The following is a 19,509-nucleotide window of genomic DNA, read 5'->3' on the forward strand; positions in this document are numbered from 1 at the left end:
TCTGTGTTTGCACCAGTGACTCTCCTTTAAGTTTGGCTGCGCCATTTTTGGAACATTTTATAAAATGGACAAACCTGATAATCTCATGCGTCTTTTAGGGAGACAGAGGAAGAGACGGTGTTCCTGGTTTTGATGGTCTTCAAGGACCTCCTGTAAGTAATCACAGTGACCTGATCACATTATTGTGTGTTATGAAAAGTCATCTAAAATAAAAAAATGAATAAAAAAAATAAAATAATAATTGCTCTTTCTTCATTTTTCAGGGCATTCCTGGGCTTCCTGGAATTAAGGTTTGTTGGAATCATATTCATGTTTTATACAAATATGTTTACCACTAGCTATCTGCAACATTTGGATTAAAAATAAAAATCTACAGTAGCAATATTTGGACTTTTGCAGGGTGATCCGGGTGGTGTGATTGGCATTATTCCCCTTAAAGGAGACAGAGGCTTCCCGGGCACACCTGGACTCCCTGTGCGTATTTTGTGCATGTACAATATGCGTGAACATCTGAATCGGCAAGTTTTTAATCACACACTGTTTCTCAGGGATCTCATGGAACACCTGGGCCTATTGGTCCTCCAGGACCTCGGGGTTACATCGGACCCAAAGTGAGTTCTCCCAACACTAAAATATTTAAAGCCAGTAAATCCATGGAAGTTGACAGCTAATATCATTATTGTTGTATAGGGTGATGCTGGCCCACCAGGCCCCCCTGGAGAAAAGGTACAACCAGCATAGGAAGACAAATCAAGCATCATCCTCTTTTTTTCTATATGAGCTACAGTATATTGATTGAAACATTTTTTGTTCACTTAAAGGATGACAAGCTGTCCTTTGAGAGTGAGAAAGGAGATAAAGTAAGGTTTCAACATTTAACTCATTAGTTGTGTTTTCATCTCGTAATCCACGCATGTTGTTTTGTTGTCAATAATGTAATTTGCATTTTTATTTAACTTTATATCTTTCATTAAAGTGCTTTATTTAACACATCACAGATGTAGGACACATAAAATTAGTTCATCTCATTAAACCTGTAAAGGAACTAAAACAATGTTTGAATAATTGCCATGGTAATTAGTATTATTAATAATGCTATTTGCATTGCCATATCTTTTGATTAATAGCTCTGGATGCCTTTATAGAACAGTAATCAAAATGCAATTCTAATGAATTCAAAACAAATATCACCAATTTGTACATCTCCATTATTATATGTATTCTTGTTTTCATTATAGTGAATACTGATTTGTGTTTCTTCTTGTTTTTATCGCACATTCAAAACTGCTAAAGTGCACTTAAGTAGTAAACTGCAAAAATGTTCATTTACTAAACATCTGAATTGTTTAAATTTTTTTATTCATGAGCAATATTTTGAATTAAATGCCATTATTACAATTTTAAATGTATTATATTATCTATATTTTTCTTTGCTGATTGGCTGGCTGAAATAAATCAAGCTGATGACTTATAACGCATTTAAAGCTCAAAAACTTCTACAGCGCCAGCTCAGTAATAAACATATTGCTAAAATAGTGTCAAAAATATTAATTATTATTAGGTGATTATGATAATTAGGATTATTATTACTATGAGGATTGTGATGTTGATCTGTAAATTTTTATTGAGCTCAATAGACATGAGTGGTATTCAAATGTTTGCCTTTACAAAACAGATGTTACTAATGAAGTGTCCGACAGTGATGGTGTTTTCTGTGCAGGGCGAGCGAGGCTTCAGAGGCCCCCCCGGACCTCCTGGACCCCCTTCACCAGGTGTGGAAGGCCCTGGCACAGAGTTCATAGGACCGCCGGTGCTTACTTCCCCATGTCTCTGAAAATTAAATAAATACTTACTGTCAAAACTTTGCATTCTTACTGTGTACTGTTTCAATCTCCAAAGGGAAACAGAGGATATCCAGGGGCGAAAGGAGAAAAAGTGAGTTATTTTTTACCTCACCGCTTTTGAATTAACCGAATGCACTGACTTACTATATCGCCATTTAACACAAAAAGAATCCATTGCAAATGTGATGTTCTCTGTAGGGCTATTGCAATATATCCCTGAATGGAGTGAAGGGTGACCCAGGCCCACCAGGACCACCAGTAAGTAACTGAAAATCTATTGAATGGTGTTGGACATGTATTGCGTCATATTTTTTTTTAAATCACTACCTCTTTTATCTCATCTTTTAATTCAGATTAAGGTGACAGTTTTGTTTTGCTTCATTTTAGGGCAAACCTGGCAAGGAAGGAGATGAAGGGCGAAAGGTAAAATAATAATGATGATAATAATAATAATAACTCACTTATGCCACTGGGAAAAGGGAGAAGAAATATTTGACCTGAAATTTGGTGGGCATCTTATCATTACAAGAGATGTAGAAATGTCATCCAAAATAGAAAGGCATCAGTCATCGTCAAACAAAGACAATGTGAATTTCAAAAAAGCAATTCATCTAAATGATCTCCAGTCCGAAGCTAATATGCAGCTGGGCCATGCTAAATTACCAAATATATTTGCCCATACCATTGAATGTTGGCAGGGTCATTTTGATGCCTCTCCATGAAAAGTGGGGGTGCAAAAGTCCAATGACAGGTGCACCACAGCTTTATTGTCACTATGTCGCAGATAAATAGTGAGTGTTTTGCAGGTCAATAATGGAAAGTGTGAGATAATAAAATGATCAAAAATTGAATATTGGCTCTATATTTTCGTAACCAAAGAAATCATCAGAAATAATTCTGTCACGCAGGGAGAAAAGGGATTCCCCGGAAATTTTGGTTACCCTGGACCTCAGGTAAACACTGCAACTTATTTACTCATTATATATTCAAACCTTTCATTTAAAAATATGATTAGAAACTCTTGTTTTGTTTCTAGGGTGAAAAAGGAGATCGAGGGCCTCCTGGATATGTAAGTAATGATTTATTTATTGCTTTTAATAAGAACAAAAACCAGAACCAGAACAAGAATATTGTTGTTGCTGTATTTTAGCATAATGAAAGCCTTAATGTAATTGTAGCATTGTATTCTAAAAATATCAACTCTCATTGTTTGTATTTGTAGATACTACTTTTTTCCGCTCATTAAGATTCCTCACTGATTGGCTATTTTGACGAGTTTGACTTGTCCGATCAAACTATTAATATTTAAAAAAAATCACGGGATAAATTTGTTGTATTACTGCACTTAACAAAACTCAAGTTGGAGCATGTTGCGACTGCAAATAAAGTAATGAATAATTGCGATGGAATTTTATTTTATGAATTTCTACTATTGGGATTTATAGGCAAGTGGTGCCCCTGGTCCCGCTGGCCCCCGTGGCCTCCCTGGGTTACAAGGAGAAAAAGGTAAAATAATGCATACACATGCATGCGAAAAGACACATATACCCTGTGGTAAATCAACAACAGTAAAGTATATTGGCTCCCCTGACTGATCGTTTGTCCCCATTGTGTTCTGTTTGTAAAGGTTTTCCTGGACCTCAGGGAGAAGCAGGCCCACCAGGTAAGACAATGACGCGTTTGTTGATGGAAACACGGACACACACTTGTGTAACACACACCGACTATCTCTTGGACTTTAGGACGCTATCTTGAAGGACCTCGTGGAGAGACCGGCCAACAAGGGGATGTGGGTCAGAAAGGAGACAGGGGTAGTGAAGGAGAGTCTCTAGTTGGACCCCCAGGGCAACCGGGTCCAGAAGGACCCCCTGGGCCTCCTGGATTACCTGGTATGCTTTTGCTTTAGACATTACTCACACAGCAGAACACGCAAAAATATTTTACTATAGACCGTTTAAATTACCCATTTTATGGATTTTGTCTGTGTCCTCACAGTTGACCCTAATGAATGCACCAATGCAAAAGGCTCCTCTGGCCCACCCGGACCTCCAGGACTTCAAGGAGAATTGGGACAGAAAGGTTCGAACAATCAAATTCGATATTTCGATCGATCTTCTACGATAATATTGTACTTAGACAGTATTTTTTTGCGCGTAAATCCAAACAGGTGACAAAGGAGACACTTGCGTCCTGTGTGAAGGGTTTGGACCTGCGGGATTACCTGGCCCCCAAGGCCTTAAAGGCGAACGGGGTAAGTAAAAAACTCTGGGGGGGGGGGTCAGCTTTTCTACACACTACAAATTATCCCAACAATTGGTCTGGGTTTGTATACGAATCAAATATGTCTGCCTTTTACCCTAAATCTATCTGTAAACATGAACAGGATCTTGACCAAAGACACTCACATTTGTATCCCTTATTTGTTTTCAGGACCTCCTGGTCCAGTGGGAGGCAAAGGAGACAAGGGTAATTCTGGACCCTCAGGAACTCCTGGAAGACCGGTAAGTAGCACAAATAAACTTTTATACAGTAACTATTGTGTATATATTTCTTAAATTATCATAACTCAACCTGTACTTAGGGCATCAATGGCATTCCTGGCTTAATTGGGGCCCCTGGTCCAATTGGAGAGCCAGGAGACATATTCATTGCTCCGGGTCTGAAAGGAGACAAAGGTTTCCCTGGTGCTGGCGGTTCACCTGGACAACCAGGTCTAGATGGAGTCCCAGGAAGGGATGGGCTGCCTGGTGTCCCTGGCCACAAAGGAGAACCTGTATGTATTGTATTGTTTGAATAGTTGAAGTTTTTTATTAAATTCTTCATTCTTTTTGTCAATCATGCTTTCAGGGCAAAGAAGGGATCAAAGGTGATCGGGGAGCAATTGGGGACCCTGGTCTTACAGGCCCCCCGGGGGAGAGAGGCCCCCCAGGTCTGCCAGGCTATGGGCGACCTGGGGTTCCTGGAGACAAGGGAAGTCAGGGGAGGTCTGGCATCCCCGGATCACATGGAGCACCTGGTAAGACATTGACACTAAAAATTATGTCGAACCCCATTTATTATTACAAATGTGTTTAGGATTCTCATACACAGGCATTCATGAATTCACTTTGTATACTTTGAATCTACTAGGTGCGAAAGGTGAGCCAGGTCAAGGTGAGAGCACTGCCGGACCACAGGGTATACCTGGACAACGAGGAGAACCAGGAAGAGATGGACCTCAAGGTGAACAATGACTTTCATTCCTGTTTTAATCATCATCAACAGTCTAATTAAATTGTTTGGGAATTGTTGGAAGGAAAGACTTTATGTGGAAAAAAAACCCATCCATTTGACCAGACTGTGTTGTTGACTGCAGGTCCAACGGGTCTCCAAGGAGACTCAGGAATACCAGGTTTTACTGGACAGAAAGGTGATCAAGGACCACCAGGAATTGGATTTCCAGGCCCAACTGGTGCAAAAGGTAAAAAAAACACAGGATGGACCTATTTCTTTCATAAACTAACAAACTATAAATACTAGAGGGATTTCATTTGTATTTCTAGGAATCAGTGGAATTCCAGGTGCTCCGGGATTGCCAGGAGAGACGGGGAGACCTGGACAAGATGGTATTTCTGGATATCCTGGTCCACAGGGACAAAAGGTGGGTATTCCTTTGGTACCCTACGCCAAATGACTGCTGAGTGGAATGATATTCTATGAAAGGAGAGCCCAAAAGCAATTTGTTACTGTACATATTCGTGTTTTGAAAATGTTTGTGTGTGTCTCGACATTGGCATCAACATTGCATCTTATTGTTCATGTGACAGGGTGAACCAGGAATGGGGCTCCCAGGGCAAAAAGGTTCACAGGGTCCTCCAGGAATTATTGGCTTCCCTGGAGAGAAAGGCAATGCAGGATTGACTGGTATTCCTGGGCAAGAAGGCTTGACAGGACCACCAGGACTTCAGGGAGTAAAAGGTATAAATTAACGTACAACGGTAAATGCAGTATTCAGTCAATGGCATCTAGTTGAAAGACAAAAATGTGAAATACTTATACAGTACTTGGTCTTAGGTAACATTGGCCCCTCTGGACCTACTGGAGTAGCAGGGTTACCAGGTGCTCCAGCAAAGGGCTTGCCAGGGGCCCCAGGACCACAAGGACAACCTGGAGAGCCTGGTTCATTTGGTAAGTAAAAGTCATGCACGTTTTTTTACAATGCTGAATAGAATAGGATTGTTGTAACCAGATAACTTGTATATTTGCGTTTTTGTTTCACTTATCTTCTGCATTTCTTTGAAGGTAGGGTAGGTGAAAAAGGAGAGAGGGGCTATCCAGGTCCTCCTGGCATTGGCATGCCAGGACCTCAAGGAGAAAAAGGACTCACTGGATTCCCAGGAGTCCCTGGTGTAAAAGGTTTTCCAGGACCACCAGGTTTACCAGGAAGAGATGGAGTGATAGGAAACCAGGGTGAGAAAAAGTATATTGCTTTGTTTTTTCTTTTTTTGTACTGTTACCCATCTGTTAACCATCAGTGTCAACACTAATTGGTTGCAACATGCAAAGGAATTTTCTCGAACCATTTTCTGAGTCATAGTAATTTCTGTCTGTGTCTTTGTTGGCCAGGTATAAAAGGTGAAATGGGGGTCATAGGTACTCCGGGATTACCGGGATTCCCTGGACCACCTGGTTCACCTGGAAGTCAAGGCTTGAGAGGTAATGAATTGGCTACTTTTCATCAGCATGTCAATCTCTGATTGAGTGGGGTGTCACTGCAATCATTGTCTCAATACCATGCCAAATTTCTTGGCTTTTTGGTTGTCTTGGTCAGTCTACAAGGTTTTCAGAAACGGGATTAGTAGTTATGAGACCATTATTTGATGTTCCCATTTGAAATAATCCCTACGAGAGGCGACTGTTGTTGATTTAGAGATGGGTGAAGAACTATTATTTTTCCAAAATATATAGCTCTTCAGTTTTGTGGTCAGTGTACATGCACAATTCAGTTTCCTTCTGGTTTAATCTGCATCCAGTTCTGTCAACATCATATAGACCCGGGTTGAAGGTCCTACTCTTCGGGTTGTGTGACAAACACATCTACAACAACATAAGGAAATAATCCCTTTAAATGTCTAATTTTCAGGCGATCCTGGTCTTCCTGGTTTGCGAGGACAAGGAGGAGAGTCTGGACTTAAAGGAGAGAGGGGAGAGACTGGTTTACAGGGACCCCCGGGAAACATGAGTAAAGTTGACATGGAACACATGAAAGGGGAGAAGGGAGACCTTGGAGATCCAGGTGTGAAATCATGAAGCACCAAAGCCATTCAAGTTTCAATCTCAAGCACAGATCACAACAAATCCAAGTGATATCCAGTACAATTTACAACACTGTAAATGTTTGCCTCATCAGGAAACCCTGGAATAACAGGGCAGAAAGGCTTCCGTGGACTTCCTGGTGACCCTGGAATGCCAGGAAAAAATGGAGAACCTGGTTTGCCTGGACAACCAGGTGTGCTGCTTAATCAATTACAAAAATGACTAATGTGAAAAACATCAAAGGAAGAACCAAAACAAATTTCCTCTACCTCATTGGAAGAACCAGAAATTTCTGCTAAATGTTGGTTGTACTTAATCAATGTGTCTCAGGTCAGAAAGGAGACTCTGGAGTTCCGGGAGAAGCTGGCAGCATGGGCCCACCTGGACAAAAGGGGAGTGCAGGCGAGATGGGAATACCAGGTCAGGCAAAATGCAAATGTGGATTGTGTAAATATTGTGTAAATATTGTGTAAATATGTGAGATATATATATATATATATATATATATATATATATTTGTATTTGTGTGATTGTGTAAATATGTGTGACAAGTTGAAGCATGGGAAAATACTTTTTTTTAAACTGTTGTGTGCAGGTCCAGTTGGTTCAAAGGGTCTAAAAGGCGATATAGGTACACCGGGCCATCCTGGTTTCAGAGGAACAGATGGAGACAAAGGAGAACGCGGAACACCTGGTGAGCCAGGTATTGGTCTCCCAGGATTCCCAGGAGAAAGGGTAATCCTCTATCTTTATTATTCTAGTATGTTTTCCCAAATGACTTGATCTTGACTTGAAAATTTAGACACGAACTAAAAAAAATGTCTTGCTCCAATGCAGACATATATATATTAATTAATGATAGCGATTCAATAAAAATTGTCCCAGGACCAGTTTTGGGTTTATGTTTGCGAATATCTTATCAAGTATCTTCACATGATTGACTGCATTTAGTACCTTTAGTTGTACTCCTATGATGTACATTTCACACTTTATTGGTCATTTTCTCCTAGGGACAATCAGGCGACCCGGGATTCCCAGGTCCAAGAGGAGAGAAGGGTCTGAAGGGTCACATGGGAACACCCGGCATGCCAGGACTGCAAGGGGCTAAAGGAGACAAAGGAATCTTTGGCACTCCAGGTCAGATTTCACTCCGCATTCATCCACAAACATCCAGACATAGCATGACCCACAATATGTAACCATATAATCCATGTAGGCCAACCAGGAATACCTGGTGAGAAGGGTGTCCCAGGGCTGCCGGGGTCGGCAGGAGAACCTGGTCATGATGGTCGGCCAGGTAAGGAACATGTTTATTTGGGGCTACAGACAAATACAGTACATATCAGTTCACCATAACTGTGTTGATTTGGCTTATTTAGCGCACTGTAAGAAATCCAATTTAAACTTGTTCTCTACCAGGTGAGAGTGGTTTGCCGGGACCTCCTGGTCCAGCTGGCGAGAAAGGAGAAGCAGGTGTTGATGGCATCCCTGGGTCTTCAGGGGAGAGAGGAGACCCTGGTTGGTGCCACATGATGACATTTTACTCTATTTTTGTTGTTGTATGCGTTGATCAGGACACTACACTACCAGTCAAAAAAACTTTCTATCCCAAATCTGTAGCAATGTTTTATCATTTTTAAACTGTGTTCTGCAGGTTTACCCGGTCTTAGTATTCCAGGACCCCCTGGAGAGCTCGGTAGCAAAGGTGAGATTTACCTCCGTGACTAATTCAATATTTTACATATTTTGAGTGAGTTTAATTGTTAAAATGTCACCTGTATGTCTTGATATCCAGGTGATAAGGGTAATCCCGGCTACCCGGGCAGCCCAGGCTATCCCGGTGTGCCGGGTATCAAAGGTGACAAGGGACTTACCGGCTTTCAGGGGCGCCAAGGTGAGCCAGGAGAAATCGGGCTCCCAGGATTCTCTCTTGAGGGCCCTAAAGGAAATCAGGGAGAAACAGGGCAACCTGGAGAACCAGGTATGGTACTATTGACAACAATTTATTATTTACAAGGAAGATTTATTTTTTGATTATATTGTACCCCCAAAAAAATAAATAAAAGAACTAAGATCTTTATATAACAGGGATCATTGGCGCTCCGGGACCTTCTGGTGTGCCGGGACGAGAGGGTCACAAAGGTGACAAAGGAGACCAGGGTCTTCCCGGTTTCCAGGGAGAGTCAGGGCAAAAGGGGGACTCTGGAACACCTGGATTTCCTGTATGTAACAAAGCTATTGGTATACGTGCAGTGAATAGTTAAGTTAGAGCAAGTTCTTCAGTAAACACCTATTTTTGCTACACAGGGCCCAGCTGGTCTTCCAGGTGTTCATGGCCCTAAAGGAGAGGGGGGACTTCAGGGAGTGCCCGGTTTCCCAGGTTGAAAAAATGGATCTTAGTCTTATCTCGCGAAAGACAACGTGTGCTAAAGCTGTTCATCTGTTGTTATTGTGGATATCTAGGTACAAAGGGTATTCAAGGCGACTTTGGATTCAAAGGAGAACTTGGAGACAGAGGATTTCAAGGAGAAAAGGGTAAGAGGAATGAGCATAAGGTTGACTCATCCACCTGCCAGTCCATTTTCGAGACTGCTCTATTAAGTGTAACAGGAAAGTGAGAGCATAGCCCAACTGGCAAGAGACGCCCTGGACACGTTAGCCACCAGTTAAGGGTCTTAATGGATCTATATAACACAAAACAACATTCCATTGTATTTCAGGTAATGTTGGCCCGCCTGGTGCCCCTGGTCCTCACACCTTCATCAAAGGAGAAATTGGTCAACCGGGTATAACAGGCTTACCAGGACCGCAGGGGCCAGCAGGGTTCCCAGGGCAGAAAGGACAGCAAGGTAACTTGCTGTTGATTGTTAAGGATTCATCCCTAGTTGCTACAGGTTCTCTCTACGTGCTTTAATAACTTTACCTCAATTTCTATTGATTTTCACAGGTCTGACAGGTATTTCAGGGCCAAAAGGAGAAGATGGCCTCCCTGGATATCACGGACAGCCAGGATCAAAAGGCGATGCTGGTCTGCCTGGGCCTCAAGGTCAGAAGTCCACATAATCGGTGTGTAAAGATCTATCCGGTTTAAAGAAAACACCATCAATAAATCATGTTCTTAGGACCCAGAGGGTACCCTGGCCCACCAGGACCTGATGGTGTTCCTGGCCAAGTGGGACCACCTGGCCCCTCCTCTATGGATCACGGTTTCCTGGTGACTCGGCACAGCCAAACAGTGGAAGTTCCATTTTGTCCTGAGGGGACCACACCCATATATGATGGTTACTCGTTGCTCTACGTACAAGGCAATGAACGGTCCCATGGGCAGGATCTCGGTGAGAATATTACACTGGAAAAAAAAAAAAAAGTAAAATATGTGAAAAGGAGCTTTTAAAGAGTACTTTATCCCTTGGGTTTCCAGGTACAGCAGGAAGCTGTCTAAGAAAGTTCAGCCCGATGCCCTTCTTGTTCTGCAATATCAACAATGTTTGTAACTTCGCCTCCCGTAATGACTACTCATACTGGCTCACCTCACCAGAGCCCATGCCCATGAGCATGGCGCCAATTACTGGTGAAAGTATTAAACCCTTCATCAGCAGGTGTGTCTTTATACTGCCCATCAAGTTCTTCAGTTATGTCATCACACTTGCATCATATATTGGATCCTTCTCATGCATTCGTTTTTTTTAAAGGTGTGCAGTGTGTGAAGCTCCAGCCATGGTGATTGCTGTTCACAGTCAGACCATTATGATCCCCCCATGTCCTTTTGGTTGGGACTCTCTGTGGATCGGCTACTCTTTCGTCATGGTGAGACACAATATGTTTGCAAGATTTGCTCATTTATCATATCCGGCGTGGTTAGCACATCTGCTTCTCAGTTTTATATAAGACAATACAATACAATACAACTTTATTTATATAGTGCATTTCACAACAGCTGGAGCTTTAATAAAGTGTTTTCCATATGGTGAAATTTGAATTAGGAGGAAATTAAAACTCATAATAGAGACCATAAGAACAACAGAACAGCGACAGCTAAAGTATAAAAATGTGTCTTCAAACGAGTTTTAAAAGTGGACCGAGAGGGGGTTTGCCTAACATTCCATGGGAGGTCATTGCATTCCAGGGAAGGACCGGCAACAGGTTGTTCGATCCAGCTTCTTTCATCTCAGGCAGTTTGCTAAAGTGAAGCCCTTTCTTTCCCAAGAACACTTAGAAACAGCGATCCATTCCTTCGTTACATCTAGGCTGTCATGCACTTTACTTTGGAGTCAGCCAGTCCTCCCTCAAGTGCCTACAACTGGTGCAAGAAGCTGCTGCTCGACTTCTTTGATGCTGGACGACGGATCACATAAACCCAATCTTGGCCTTGCTTCACTGCTCCCAGTGTACTTTAGAGTTCGCTTTAAGATACTTCTGTTCATCTTCAAATCTTTAAATGGCCTCTCCAAGCTCCTCCGCCTGCCCATTGCCACAGGTTTGCGGAGCAAATTCTGTTGTGAGATTTATTGACGATTGATAGTTGTATGCAGATTTGGGCACTTTATCCAATTTTGCCAGTGCGTCCTCCATCCTCTGTCTGCAACCTGAACATCCTTCCGTTATTATCACACCGTCCTAATTCATAAAATAATCATCCTCAGTCCACGTCCATCCTCGTCCTTTTAAAACGCTTCCATCCATACAATCCCAAAATGGGCCGGACTTTTCCGTTCCTGGGACGGAATGCGGGCGGCACGGTGGCCGACTGGTTAGCACGATGGCCTCACAGTGAGAGACAGCATCGGGCGTGAGTTCAATCCCAGCTCCGGCCATCCTGTGTGGAGTTTGCATGTTCTCCCCGTGCCTGCGTGGGTTTCCTCCGGGTACTCCGGTTTCCTCCCACATTCCAAAAACATGCATGGCAGGCCGATTGAATACTGTAAAATTGCCCCTAGGTATGAGTGTGAGTGCGGATGGTTGTTCGTCTCTGTGTGCCCTGCAATTGGCTGGCAACCAGTTCAGGGTGTCCCCCGCCTACTGCCCAAAGATAGCTGGGATAGGCTCCAGCACCCCCGCGACCCTAGTGAGGAGAAGCAGTACAGATGATGGATGGAAGGATGGATGGGACGGAATGCCCATCTCTGCCTTGTATGTGTATACATACGACACCCATGATCATACTCCGTATTTGTGTGTTTGTATAGCACACTAGTGCAGGTGCTGAGGGTTCAGGTCAGGCTCTGGCCTCTCCCGGTTCCTGCTTGGAGGAGTTCCGAAGTGCTCCGTTCATCGAGTGTCACGGCCGGGGAACCTGTAACTATTACGCCAACTCCTACAGCTTCTGGCTTGCAACAATTGAAGACAGTGAGATGTTTACGTAAGTTGGACGGACTTCACGCCACGTGCAATTTCAGAGAGTAACATGTTTTGCGATAAAGTTATTATGACTGTCAACAGTAATGACAGTTTATTCTGTCAGTCGTATTATTGTGATGGTATACGTATTTTCAAAATGTATCACCATATGTTGCCAAAAAGAACAATAGTATCACAATTTTTTATCAATAATTCATCACTGATGTATATCGCAAGAAAAAAGTTTGAGTTGCTGTATCATGATACCGTAATTATCATTGCACAAAAATATTGTGTGCATTTGCCTGTGATTGCAAACACAATAGATGGCCATAAGGGCTGCCAATATGATATATTACAATATTAATTAATCCATTTGATTATTCCATAATAAGTTGAATTGCATGAAGGTTTTCCTCTCTCTTGTTCTCCAGGAAACCCGTGCCAACGACGCTAAAAGCGGGAAATCTGCGAACACACATAAGCCGCTGCCAGGTGTGCATGAAGAGGATATAATCCCTGCCTGACTTGCGATCTCGTTCACTTGGCTTTAAAACTCCCTAATGTCCGAGGATGGTGCTATTTCCCTGCATGTCTGAGAGTGATTGGAGGTTTGAACTTTTGCAAACCAGAACAAAAACACAAAGACCAAGTGCCTCTCGCTCCATGCGGAACACTTCTACTAACAAAGAATGGCGCCCAGTTTACCGCTGCACTGAGTACTTGCCCCCGAACTGGTAAACTAGTGTTCTTTTTGAATGGGTTGCTTATGTAAGCCAGGTGCTATTGAATCTTACTTATCGGTCATATTCCATTTCTTTGAAAGATAAAGCTACTTGTTTATAATATACAGCCACAATCTATTTTTAAACTTGTTTACACACACACTGATATTAAGGATGGGACTTGCCACTGATTCCACAATTTGCTAATGCACGACACGCAGATGTATAACAATTATCCTGTTGTAAATATAATGCATTCCTAGTTCAACATACTCTCCTCAGGTTATTATTGAGTCTACTTTGTGTGTTATTAAATCCCCTTTTATTTATAAGATGTATGAGACTTGGTTGGACTCGAGTGAATGCAAGGTTCAATGGACCCAAAGACATTTAGTGCCTTTATAACGTGTAAGACGGCATTGTAGTCAAAAGGGCAGATCGTGTTCTTGTATGGCAGGTGTCTTCTCTGTTGTAACAATGCTTCTTATCAATAAAAAAATGATAGTTAGAAAAGCTTTACAGTATACCATTTGTTGTTAAGTTGCATTGTTGCAACAAACGTACCAAAAACTAATGCTATTGTTTGTGTTGTTGCTGTTGTTGACGCAAAGGACGAAATGTGATTGAAATCACCCACATTTACGGCATTTTCTGCCTCACTCGCTTTCCCTTTCAGTGACTTCCATCTTTGACCACTCCGCCCCTCTAAAAAATGCACATGTATATTTCTGTACACAGCATATATTATACTCTCACATAACATTTACTTGCTATTATTGAACTTTATTGTGAAGCACTTTTGTTTTTTGATTGACTTCAAAATCACTCACTTTTTAGTTACTGGAAAACAAAGCACTACGGACGGTTTAATTTATACATTTAATGCCAAAGTTATTGGTAACCTGGGGGCAAGGTTTTTAACATGGATGGAAATAGCACAAGATAGCGCCCAAAGATTCTGAAGCATTGGGTTAAGAAAAATTAATTAAAACATGCACACAGATAGTTAGAGTGAGAGAGAGAGAGAGAGAGACAGAGAGAGACAGAGATAGATGGATAGCTAGCTAGCGATAGATAGATAGATAGATAGATAGATGGATAGGTTTTGGACTTAGCTGTAAAGTTTCATATCGTAATTACGTCAGACAGTCCAGTGCAATGTAGATGACCAAGGTTTTGTACTGGAAAACAAAAGGCATAATACCAATTATAAAATGACCACAACATGCATTTGTTAACCAAGTGTCTCTGATTAACATTATTATTAACATTATTATATTTTTTCTAACTTTGTGTACCTCATGCAATAAAGCCATTTGTAGATCTTTGTCCATTTCTGCAAGTGTGAGCAGGCTGTAACGTCCAATCATGATAATGCAGTACCTCTCAAGGCCACTAGAGAGAGCCAGCATGATTTGTGCAGGTGATTTGTGACCTTCCAAGTCCTGTGGACGGCTAAGTTTTTATTATATTTTATTTTAATTTTGTCCTCCCAGACAGCAAGAGCGGATCATAAAAGTTATCTAGACTAATTGAAGGGCATGATAAGAAGAAGAAGACACAGCCACTAGCTCAGCACTTCTGCCGGGACACAGGCCAACAAACCCGTTCACCCCTCCTTCCTCGACAAAAACACAAACAGATCGATGGGCACCCCTCTGCCCCCTCCACGCTCTCGTCTTTCATCTATTACCGGAATGCTAGCCCTTGTTTCCGCTCTTGTCACAAACAAAGACCTTGACCTCGCCTGTCTATCATCATAAACGTGTCCTGCAAATCTTTGACCTCGCACAGGCCACAGGGTCATTGAGGTGGGGCTGGGGGTGGGTGGCCTGGGAGGTCATACAAGGAACCATGATAATGATGTTGATCTTCTTCACCAGCAGACCTTTATGGGCTTTGCTTTTGTGCATTTTGGCCATCAAAAATGCTATGGGCCTGTCATCTAATGTCAATTTACCTGAACAAGGAATTGGCCCACTTGCGAACATAAATACCTTTTTTTTTTTTCACTTTGGTCAAAGAAATTAATAAACTGCTGAGAGACCCCCAACACGTGACAACGAAATTCAGTCACCATAAACTGATTTTTACTGCCCGCAGTAATAAAACCCGGGTCTCCTTCCCCAAACTTGTGTGTCGTAGTACCAAGACTGACCTGGGAGCCCTTCAGTATTGGGGACTTGCCCTTCTTAATCTACCTCTCTAAAAAAAAAAATATATATATATATATATATATATATATATATATATATATATATATATATATATATATATATATATAATTGATTTCATTTTGTACAACCACTTGAAGAAATAAATTTGAGTAAATTCATCACAATTCTTTTCAACGTGGTGATGACATTGGGGTTGAAAACACTTCCCCTGGTCATTTTTGTTGTAGCGAATGACACATTGCATAAATGCTCACCACAACCAGTTGCTCCTCTATTTGTGTCAGGCGACAGTGCTAGCTTCAGGTTGCTTCCAAATGGGCACTCATTCCATTTGACATCATGAACACGAAGTCTGTGGCCCTCCACAACTCGATCGTGATCACATACGTAAGGATTAAAATCATTCAATTATCGGGCCCTTCCGTGCATGGATCGTAACTCGCATACTAAATACTCAAATTTGCCTAAATTCCCGTACAATGCTTTACACTCATGCACCAAAAGTGGCCAAAACAATCCCACAATTGTTTTAAATAGAGGATGGCTTTTAAAGTGTTTTGTTTCAAATCTTTACTCCTCACCCAGATTTCAAAATGGTATTGTCCCACATTACCAGAACCAGGAAGTAGCCAACTGAGGTACAAATACAGCCAAACAACATACTGCATGATCCTGTCATCATGCGTCAACTTCAATGAACCAGGAAGTGGCCTGTTATGTGTTTGTTTATTCTTTGTTTCACCAAGTAAGGTAATTGAGAACAGTTTCCCCTTTCAAATGCCAACCTGGATGCAATTTAGGCCACAGCACCTTGCCCAAGACAGCATACAGTCAGACCCGATATTCAAACCGCCGACCCTCCAGTCTCTACAACAACCTGCTCAATCATCTGATAAATAAACTCTCTTTTCACTGTTTGGCATTCCACCATACAATGTGAACTGTAGGTTTCAATTGCTTTAATCTTCACGTGTATGCCATTTACAATGAAACCATGTTTTTCTATTATTACCAACTGCATTTGCCATCTTGTGATCTTTCATCCTCTAAGAACCAGGAAATGGTCTGTTAACAAAAAGACAAACTGATTTTGTTTTTTAAATCACACTTACTTAAGTATTGAATCCCATTACGTGGAGAAATTACTGTTAATCTTCAATCAATATGCTGTCGCTGATTTTCAGACACGCTGTTGTTACACTCAGTGAATGTAAACACAAGGGTGCAGTGGCCTAAATAGCCTAAGCTTCTGAATGGTTAAGCCTCTACATAACTGGCGTTTGCATGCAAACTACAAGTGTCACTGCCATGTGGTCGGGGTCAGCACTTAGCCTAGCCCAGTCGGTTGGATGGCGGGGGGCTTTGCAATCCAAAACCTTAACATCTTTAAGTGTTTTAATCTCATTGGCCATCCACTAATGCCACTAAATTGTGAGTAACAATTACCTGCAGCGTGAAAGGTTTTGTGGCAGTTAATATTATTACAATAATCTGTTTAGAAGGGGGAGCAAAGTGACCCAGCGATAAGTAATTCAATCATCAGTCAAGATGAGACAAACCTTGTTGCAAAAGTTCAGTTAAGGACACCATGATGAAGCTATTTATTTAAAAAACTAAATAAATAAACGGAGCACTTATCTATGTGTTTGTTTACAATCAGGCTGCACACTTCGTGAAAATCTCGCAACTTCACACGGAATGTTTTTCAGCCTGTGTCAGGTGGTTCGCATGACCTCGACCTTTCTCTTGAGTGGATCAGCCAGGCTGCAACCGCCGCTAGGTCCCCCTTGACCTGAGCCCCACCAAATAAAGATTAGCAGGCTGCGTGCAACAACAGTCGGTGCAATCCAAGACGTCCACCATAAACATCCTTAAATACCCTTGCATGCAACTTTCAATGACATCATGTATTTTTGCAGTCTGGAATTCTAATAATAATAATAATAATAATGATAATAATAATAATAATAATAATTATTATTATTATTATTTATGTCATATATATAATATATTACTATGTAATACCTCTGTTATTACAATGTCATCTCTTTGAAGCAAAAATTTTGGTCAAATTTTGAGATGCCCAAGCATGCCGCACATCCCAAAATGTGGCACCACGCCAATGCTAAAACAACATTAGAATTCCCCCGGGTGGTCTACTAGAATATTGCAGAGAGTAAACAAAAGTAATGCCAAGCAATAAAAATTACAGATGTGAGGCTCGGCTCAGGTCTTCTTTTGTGTTGTATACACTTCCTCCTCAATCTCAGATACTGATGGTTGGAGAGGCTCCAGCTAGAACGCAAGAAAAAGTCATAGAAAGCCAACTAGGACATCTGAACTTTACTCTGGGTCATCAAAAGCATTTTAAATAGAGGCAGGTGAGCTGAGTCTCATTTAATAAAAGTTTGACTAATTTCAGTTCATTGTGAACGCAGCCACATTAGCAGTTATAAAATTGTGTGTACAATTGTGCATTGTCTCTGTTTTTTAGTTTTTACTCCACCTCCGAATTAGTTTTTTTCCATTTGTGTTGAAGAGTTACAGGTCAAGTTAAGGTGAAAAAAGTTTTCGAAAGGATTCGATGCCATTTGAACCGAGGTGTGTAGATTTTTTTATATCCACCGTACAAGTACTTCACACAGCTTAGAACAGCAACGTTAGCATTGACGCTAACTCAAGAGGTGTTCTGGTTGGTCCATCAAGGATATCTGATCCGTAAACAAAGGTGGATGCTTTTCTTTTTATTGAATCAAAATCAAATGGTATGGTATTTTTAAGAAAAAAAATACATGTTGCTTAAAAAAGAAAAAAAACAAAACATTAAAATCTTTGTGAGCTGCAACAGCATCTGCGCAGCTTTCCTCAATCTGGTCTGAGGGGAACTAATAAAACAGAATGATTGCCTCATTGTCCAGCCTAATGAAGCTCGCAACATTCAGTGTGGAGCACTAAGATGAGACACATAAATCCCAGTTCAATACTATTACTTGCCAATGGACATCTCCAATGCATTCAACAGTATCTCATGTTTATTGGATTGCAGTCTCGGAGTTAACTCAGCATGCTCATTATTTGTATGGAGAAGTCAATAGGCCAATAAGTATCATCTTAGTGTGCTGTTAGGATTGTAATGTAGAGATGTAATGATTGTATCAACAGTTATTAAATCAATCCACCGGGATTTTCAAATTTCTTCGTTCCAGAGTAACATTATTGGAGATTTTTTTTTTTTTTTTTATAAATCTTGCCATCTGAAGACGTAAACAGCGGCTTGACCAGAACCCTGATGTGCTTGCAGGAGGTTAAAATCAGGACTTTTTGCACGTAATATTAAGCTTTTTTGTTAGAATTCCCTCCTTCGTCCAAATTTCCGTGTAAAAATGTAACATTATTTACCACTGAAGATAAAATACCAATATAAACTAACATTCTCATATTTATTATTAATCCAGCAAAGATTATTCGATTCGGAAACAAGGCTTCTATCTGTCTAACCGAAAAAATATACTCAACAATTTTTTTTCGTTTGTGGTGTTGGTGCATCCCCTAGCACAGCACCATATTTGGATATTTCACTTGGCTAAGTGAGACAGAAGTGAGAGACAATGTCTTGCATTTTGTCCCATTACATTCAAAATTGCGGTGATGCCAATGACGACGTGCAATACATGAGCTCTATTGACTTTTTAGTGTTCCATCATTAATACAATGTAGAGCTATAATATCCTTAGCTACTGTTACAAAATCATAAATGGAATCCAATTCTGAGTCTTTTTTTTTTTTCATTTAAGCCATCTGTAGCAGTAGGAGCCGTTTGGAATCGGAACGTGCTAGAAGAAGGCCAAACATGGTGCTTCCGCTCCCTCCCCCGCCTCCTCCATTGAAATTTGGTGTGGCAGCGTAGCGTCCACTCGGTATAAATGAGGGAAGAAGAAGACAACGCCTCCACGGCGGAGCGGAGGAGTAAAAAAAAAAAAAAAAAACATCACAAGAACAGGGAGTGTGTGGGCGCTGCAGGCAGAGTGGGACAGAGTTCGTGGGTGGTTCTTTTTCTACTATTGCTCCCGATCGGTCTTTATTCATTATTCAATCACAGTTTTTTTTGTGTTTTTTTTGTGATTTTCGTAT

General features: G+C 41.2%; 1 protein-coding gene across 1 annotated transcript in view; it reads left to right on the forward strand.

Moving 5' to 3' along the window:
* col4a1 (collagen, type IV, alpha 1) overlaps positions 1-14,494 on the forward strand; it is a 34,360-nt gene extending 19,866 nt beyond the window's left edge. Inside the window, exons 7-52 of the mRNA XM_088315933.1 lie at positions 99-152; positions 264-290; positions 400-474; positions 549-611; positions 691-726; positions 822-860; positions 1,721-1,810; positions 1,900-1,935; positions 2,043-2,102; positions 2,232-2,267; positions 2,753-2,797; positions 2,881-2,913; positions 3,290-3,350; positions 3,472-3,507; positions 3,587-3,733; positions 3,840-3,923; positions 4,012-4,095; positions 4,275-4,345; positions 4,426-4,617; positions 4,692-4,860; positions 4,974-5,066; positions 5,200-5,304; positions 5,387-5,484; positions 5,651-5,801; positions 5,898-6,011; positions 6,126-6,293; positions 6,450-6,539; positions 6,967-7,119; positions 7,234-7,332; positions 7,470-7,559; positions 7,735-7,874; positions 8,150-8,276; positions 8,356-8,436; positions 8,559-8,657; positions 8,794-8,844; positions 8,935-9,120; positions 9,228-9,361; positions 9,447-9,519; positions 9,603-9,674; positions 9,860-9,988; positions 10,087-10,185; positions 10,262-10,474; positions 10,561-10,738; positions 10,832-10,946; positions 12,326-12,498; positions 12,911-14,494. Coding sequence (XP_088172059.1) covers positions 99-152; positions 264-290; positions 400-474; positions 549-611; positions 691-726; positions 822-860; positions 1,721-1,810; positions 1,900-1,935; positions 2,043-2,102; positions 2,232-2,267; positions 2,753-2,797; positions 2,881-2,913; positions 3,290-3,350; positions 3,472-3,507; positions 3,587-3,733; positions 3,840-3,923; positions 4,012-4,095; positions 4,275-4,345; positions 4,426-4,617; positions 4,692-4,860; positions 4,974-5,066; positions 5,200-5,304; positions 5,387-5,484; positions 5,651-5,801; positions 5,898-6,011; positions 6,126-6,293; positions 6,450-6,539; positions 6,967-7,119; positions 7,234-7,332; positions 7,470-7,559; positions 7,735-7,874; positions 8,150-8,276; positions 8,356-8,436; positions 8,559-8,657; positions 8,794-8,844; positions 8,935-9,120; positions 9,228-9,361; positions 9,447-9,519; positions 9,603-9,674; positions 9,860-9,988; positions 10,087-10,185; positions 10,262-10,474; positions 10,561-10,738; positions 10,832-10,946; positions 12,326-12,498; positions 12,911-12,992 — 4,551 coding nt within the window. The 3' untranslated portion in view covers positions 12,993-14,494. The remainder of the gene's footprint in view (positions 1-98; positions 153-263; positions 291-399; positions 475-548; positions 612-690; positions 727-821; positions 861-1,720; positions 1,811-1,899; positions 1,936-2,042; positions 2,103-2,231; positions 2,268-2,752; positions 2,798-2,880; positions 2,914-3,289; positions 3,351-3,471; positions 3,508-3,586; positions 3,734-3,839; positions 3,924-4,011; positions 4,096-4,274; positions 4,346-4,425; positions 4,618-4,691; positions 4,861-4,973; positions 5,067-5,199; positions 5,305-5,386; positions 5,485-5,650; positions 5,802-5,897; positions 6,012-6,125; positions 6,294-6,449; positions 6,540-6,966; positions 7,120-7,233; positions 7,333-7,469; positions 7,560-7,734; positions 7,875-8,149; positions 8,277-8,355; positions 8,437-8,558; positions 8,658-8,793; positions 8,845-8,934; positions 9,121-9,227; positions 9,362-9,446; positions 9,520-9,602; positions 9,675-9,859; positions 9,989-10,086; positions 10,186-10,261; positions 10,475-10,560; positions 10,739-10,831; positions 10,947-12,325; positions 12,499-12,910) is intronic.
* The last annotated feature ends 5,015 nt before the right edge of the window (positions 14,495-19,509 follow it).

This window comes from Idiotropiscis lumnitzeri, chromosome 14, assembly GCF_059441095.1.
Source record: "Idiotropiscis lumnitzeri isolate Australia: NSW breed Sydney's pygmy pipehorse chromosome 14, RoL_Ilum_1.0, whole genome shotgun sequence".
Lineage (NCBI taxonomy): Eukaryota > Metazoa > Chordata > Actinopteri > Syngnathiformes > Syngnathidae > Idiotropiscis > Idiotropiscis lumnitzeri.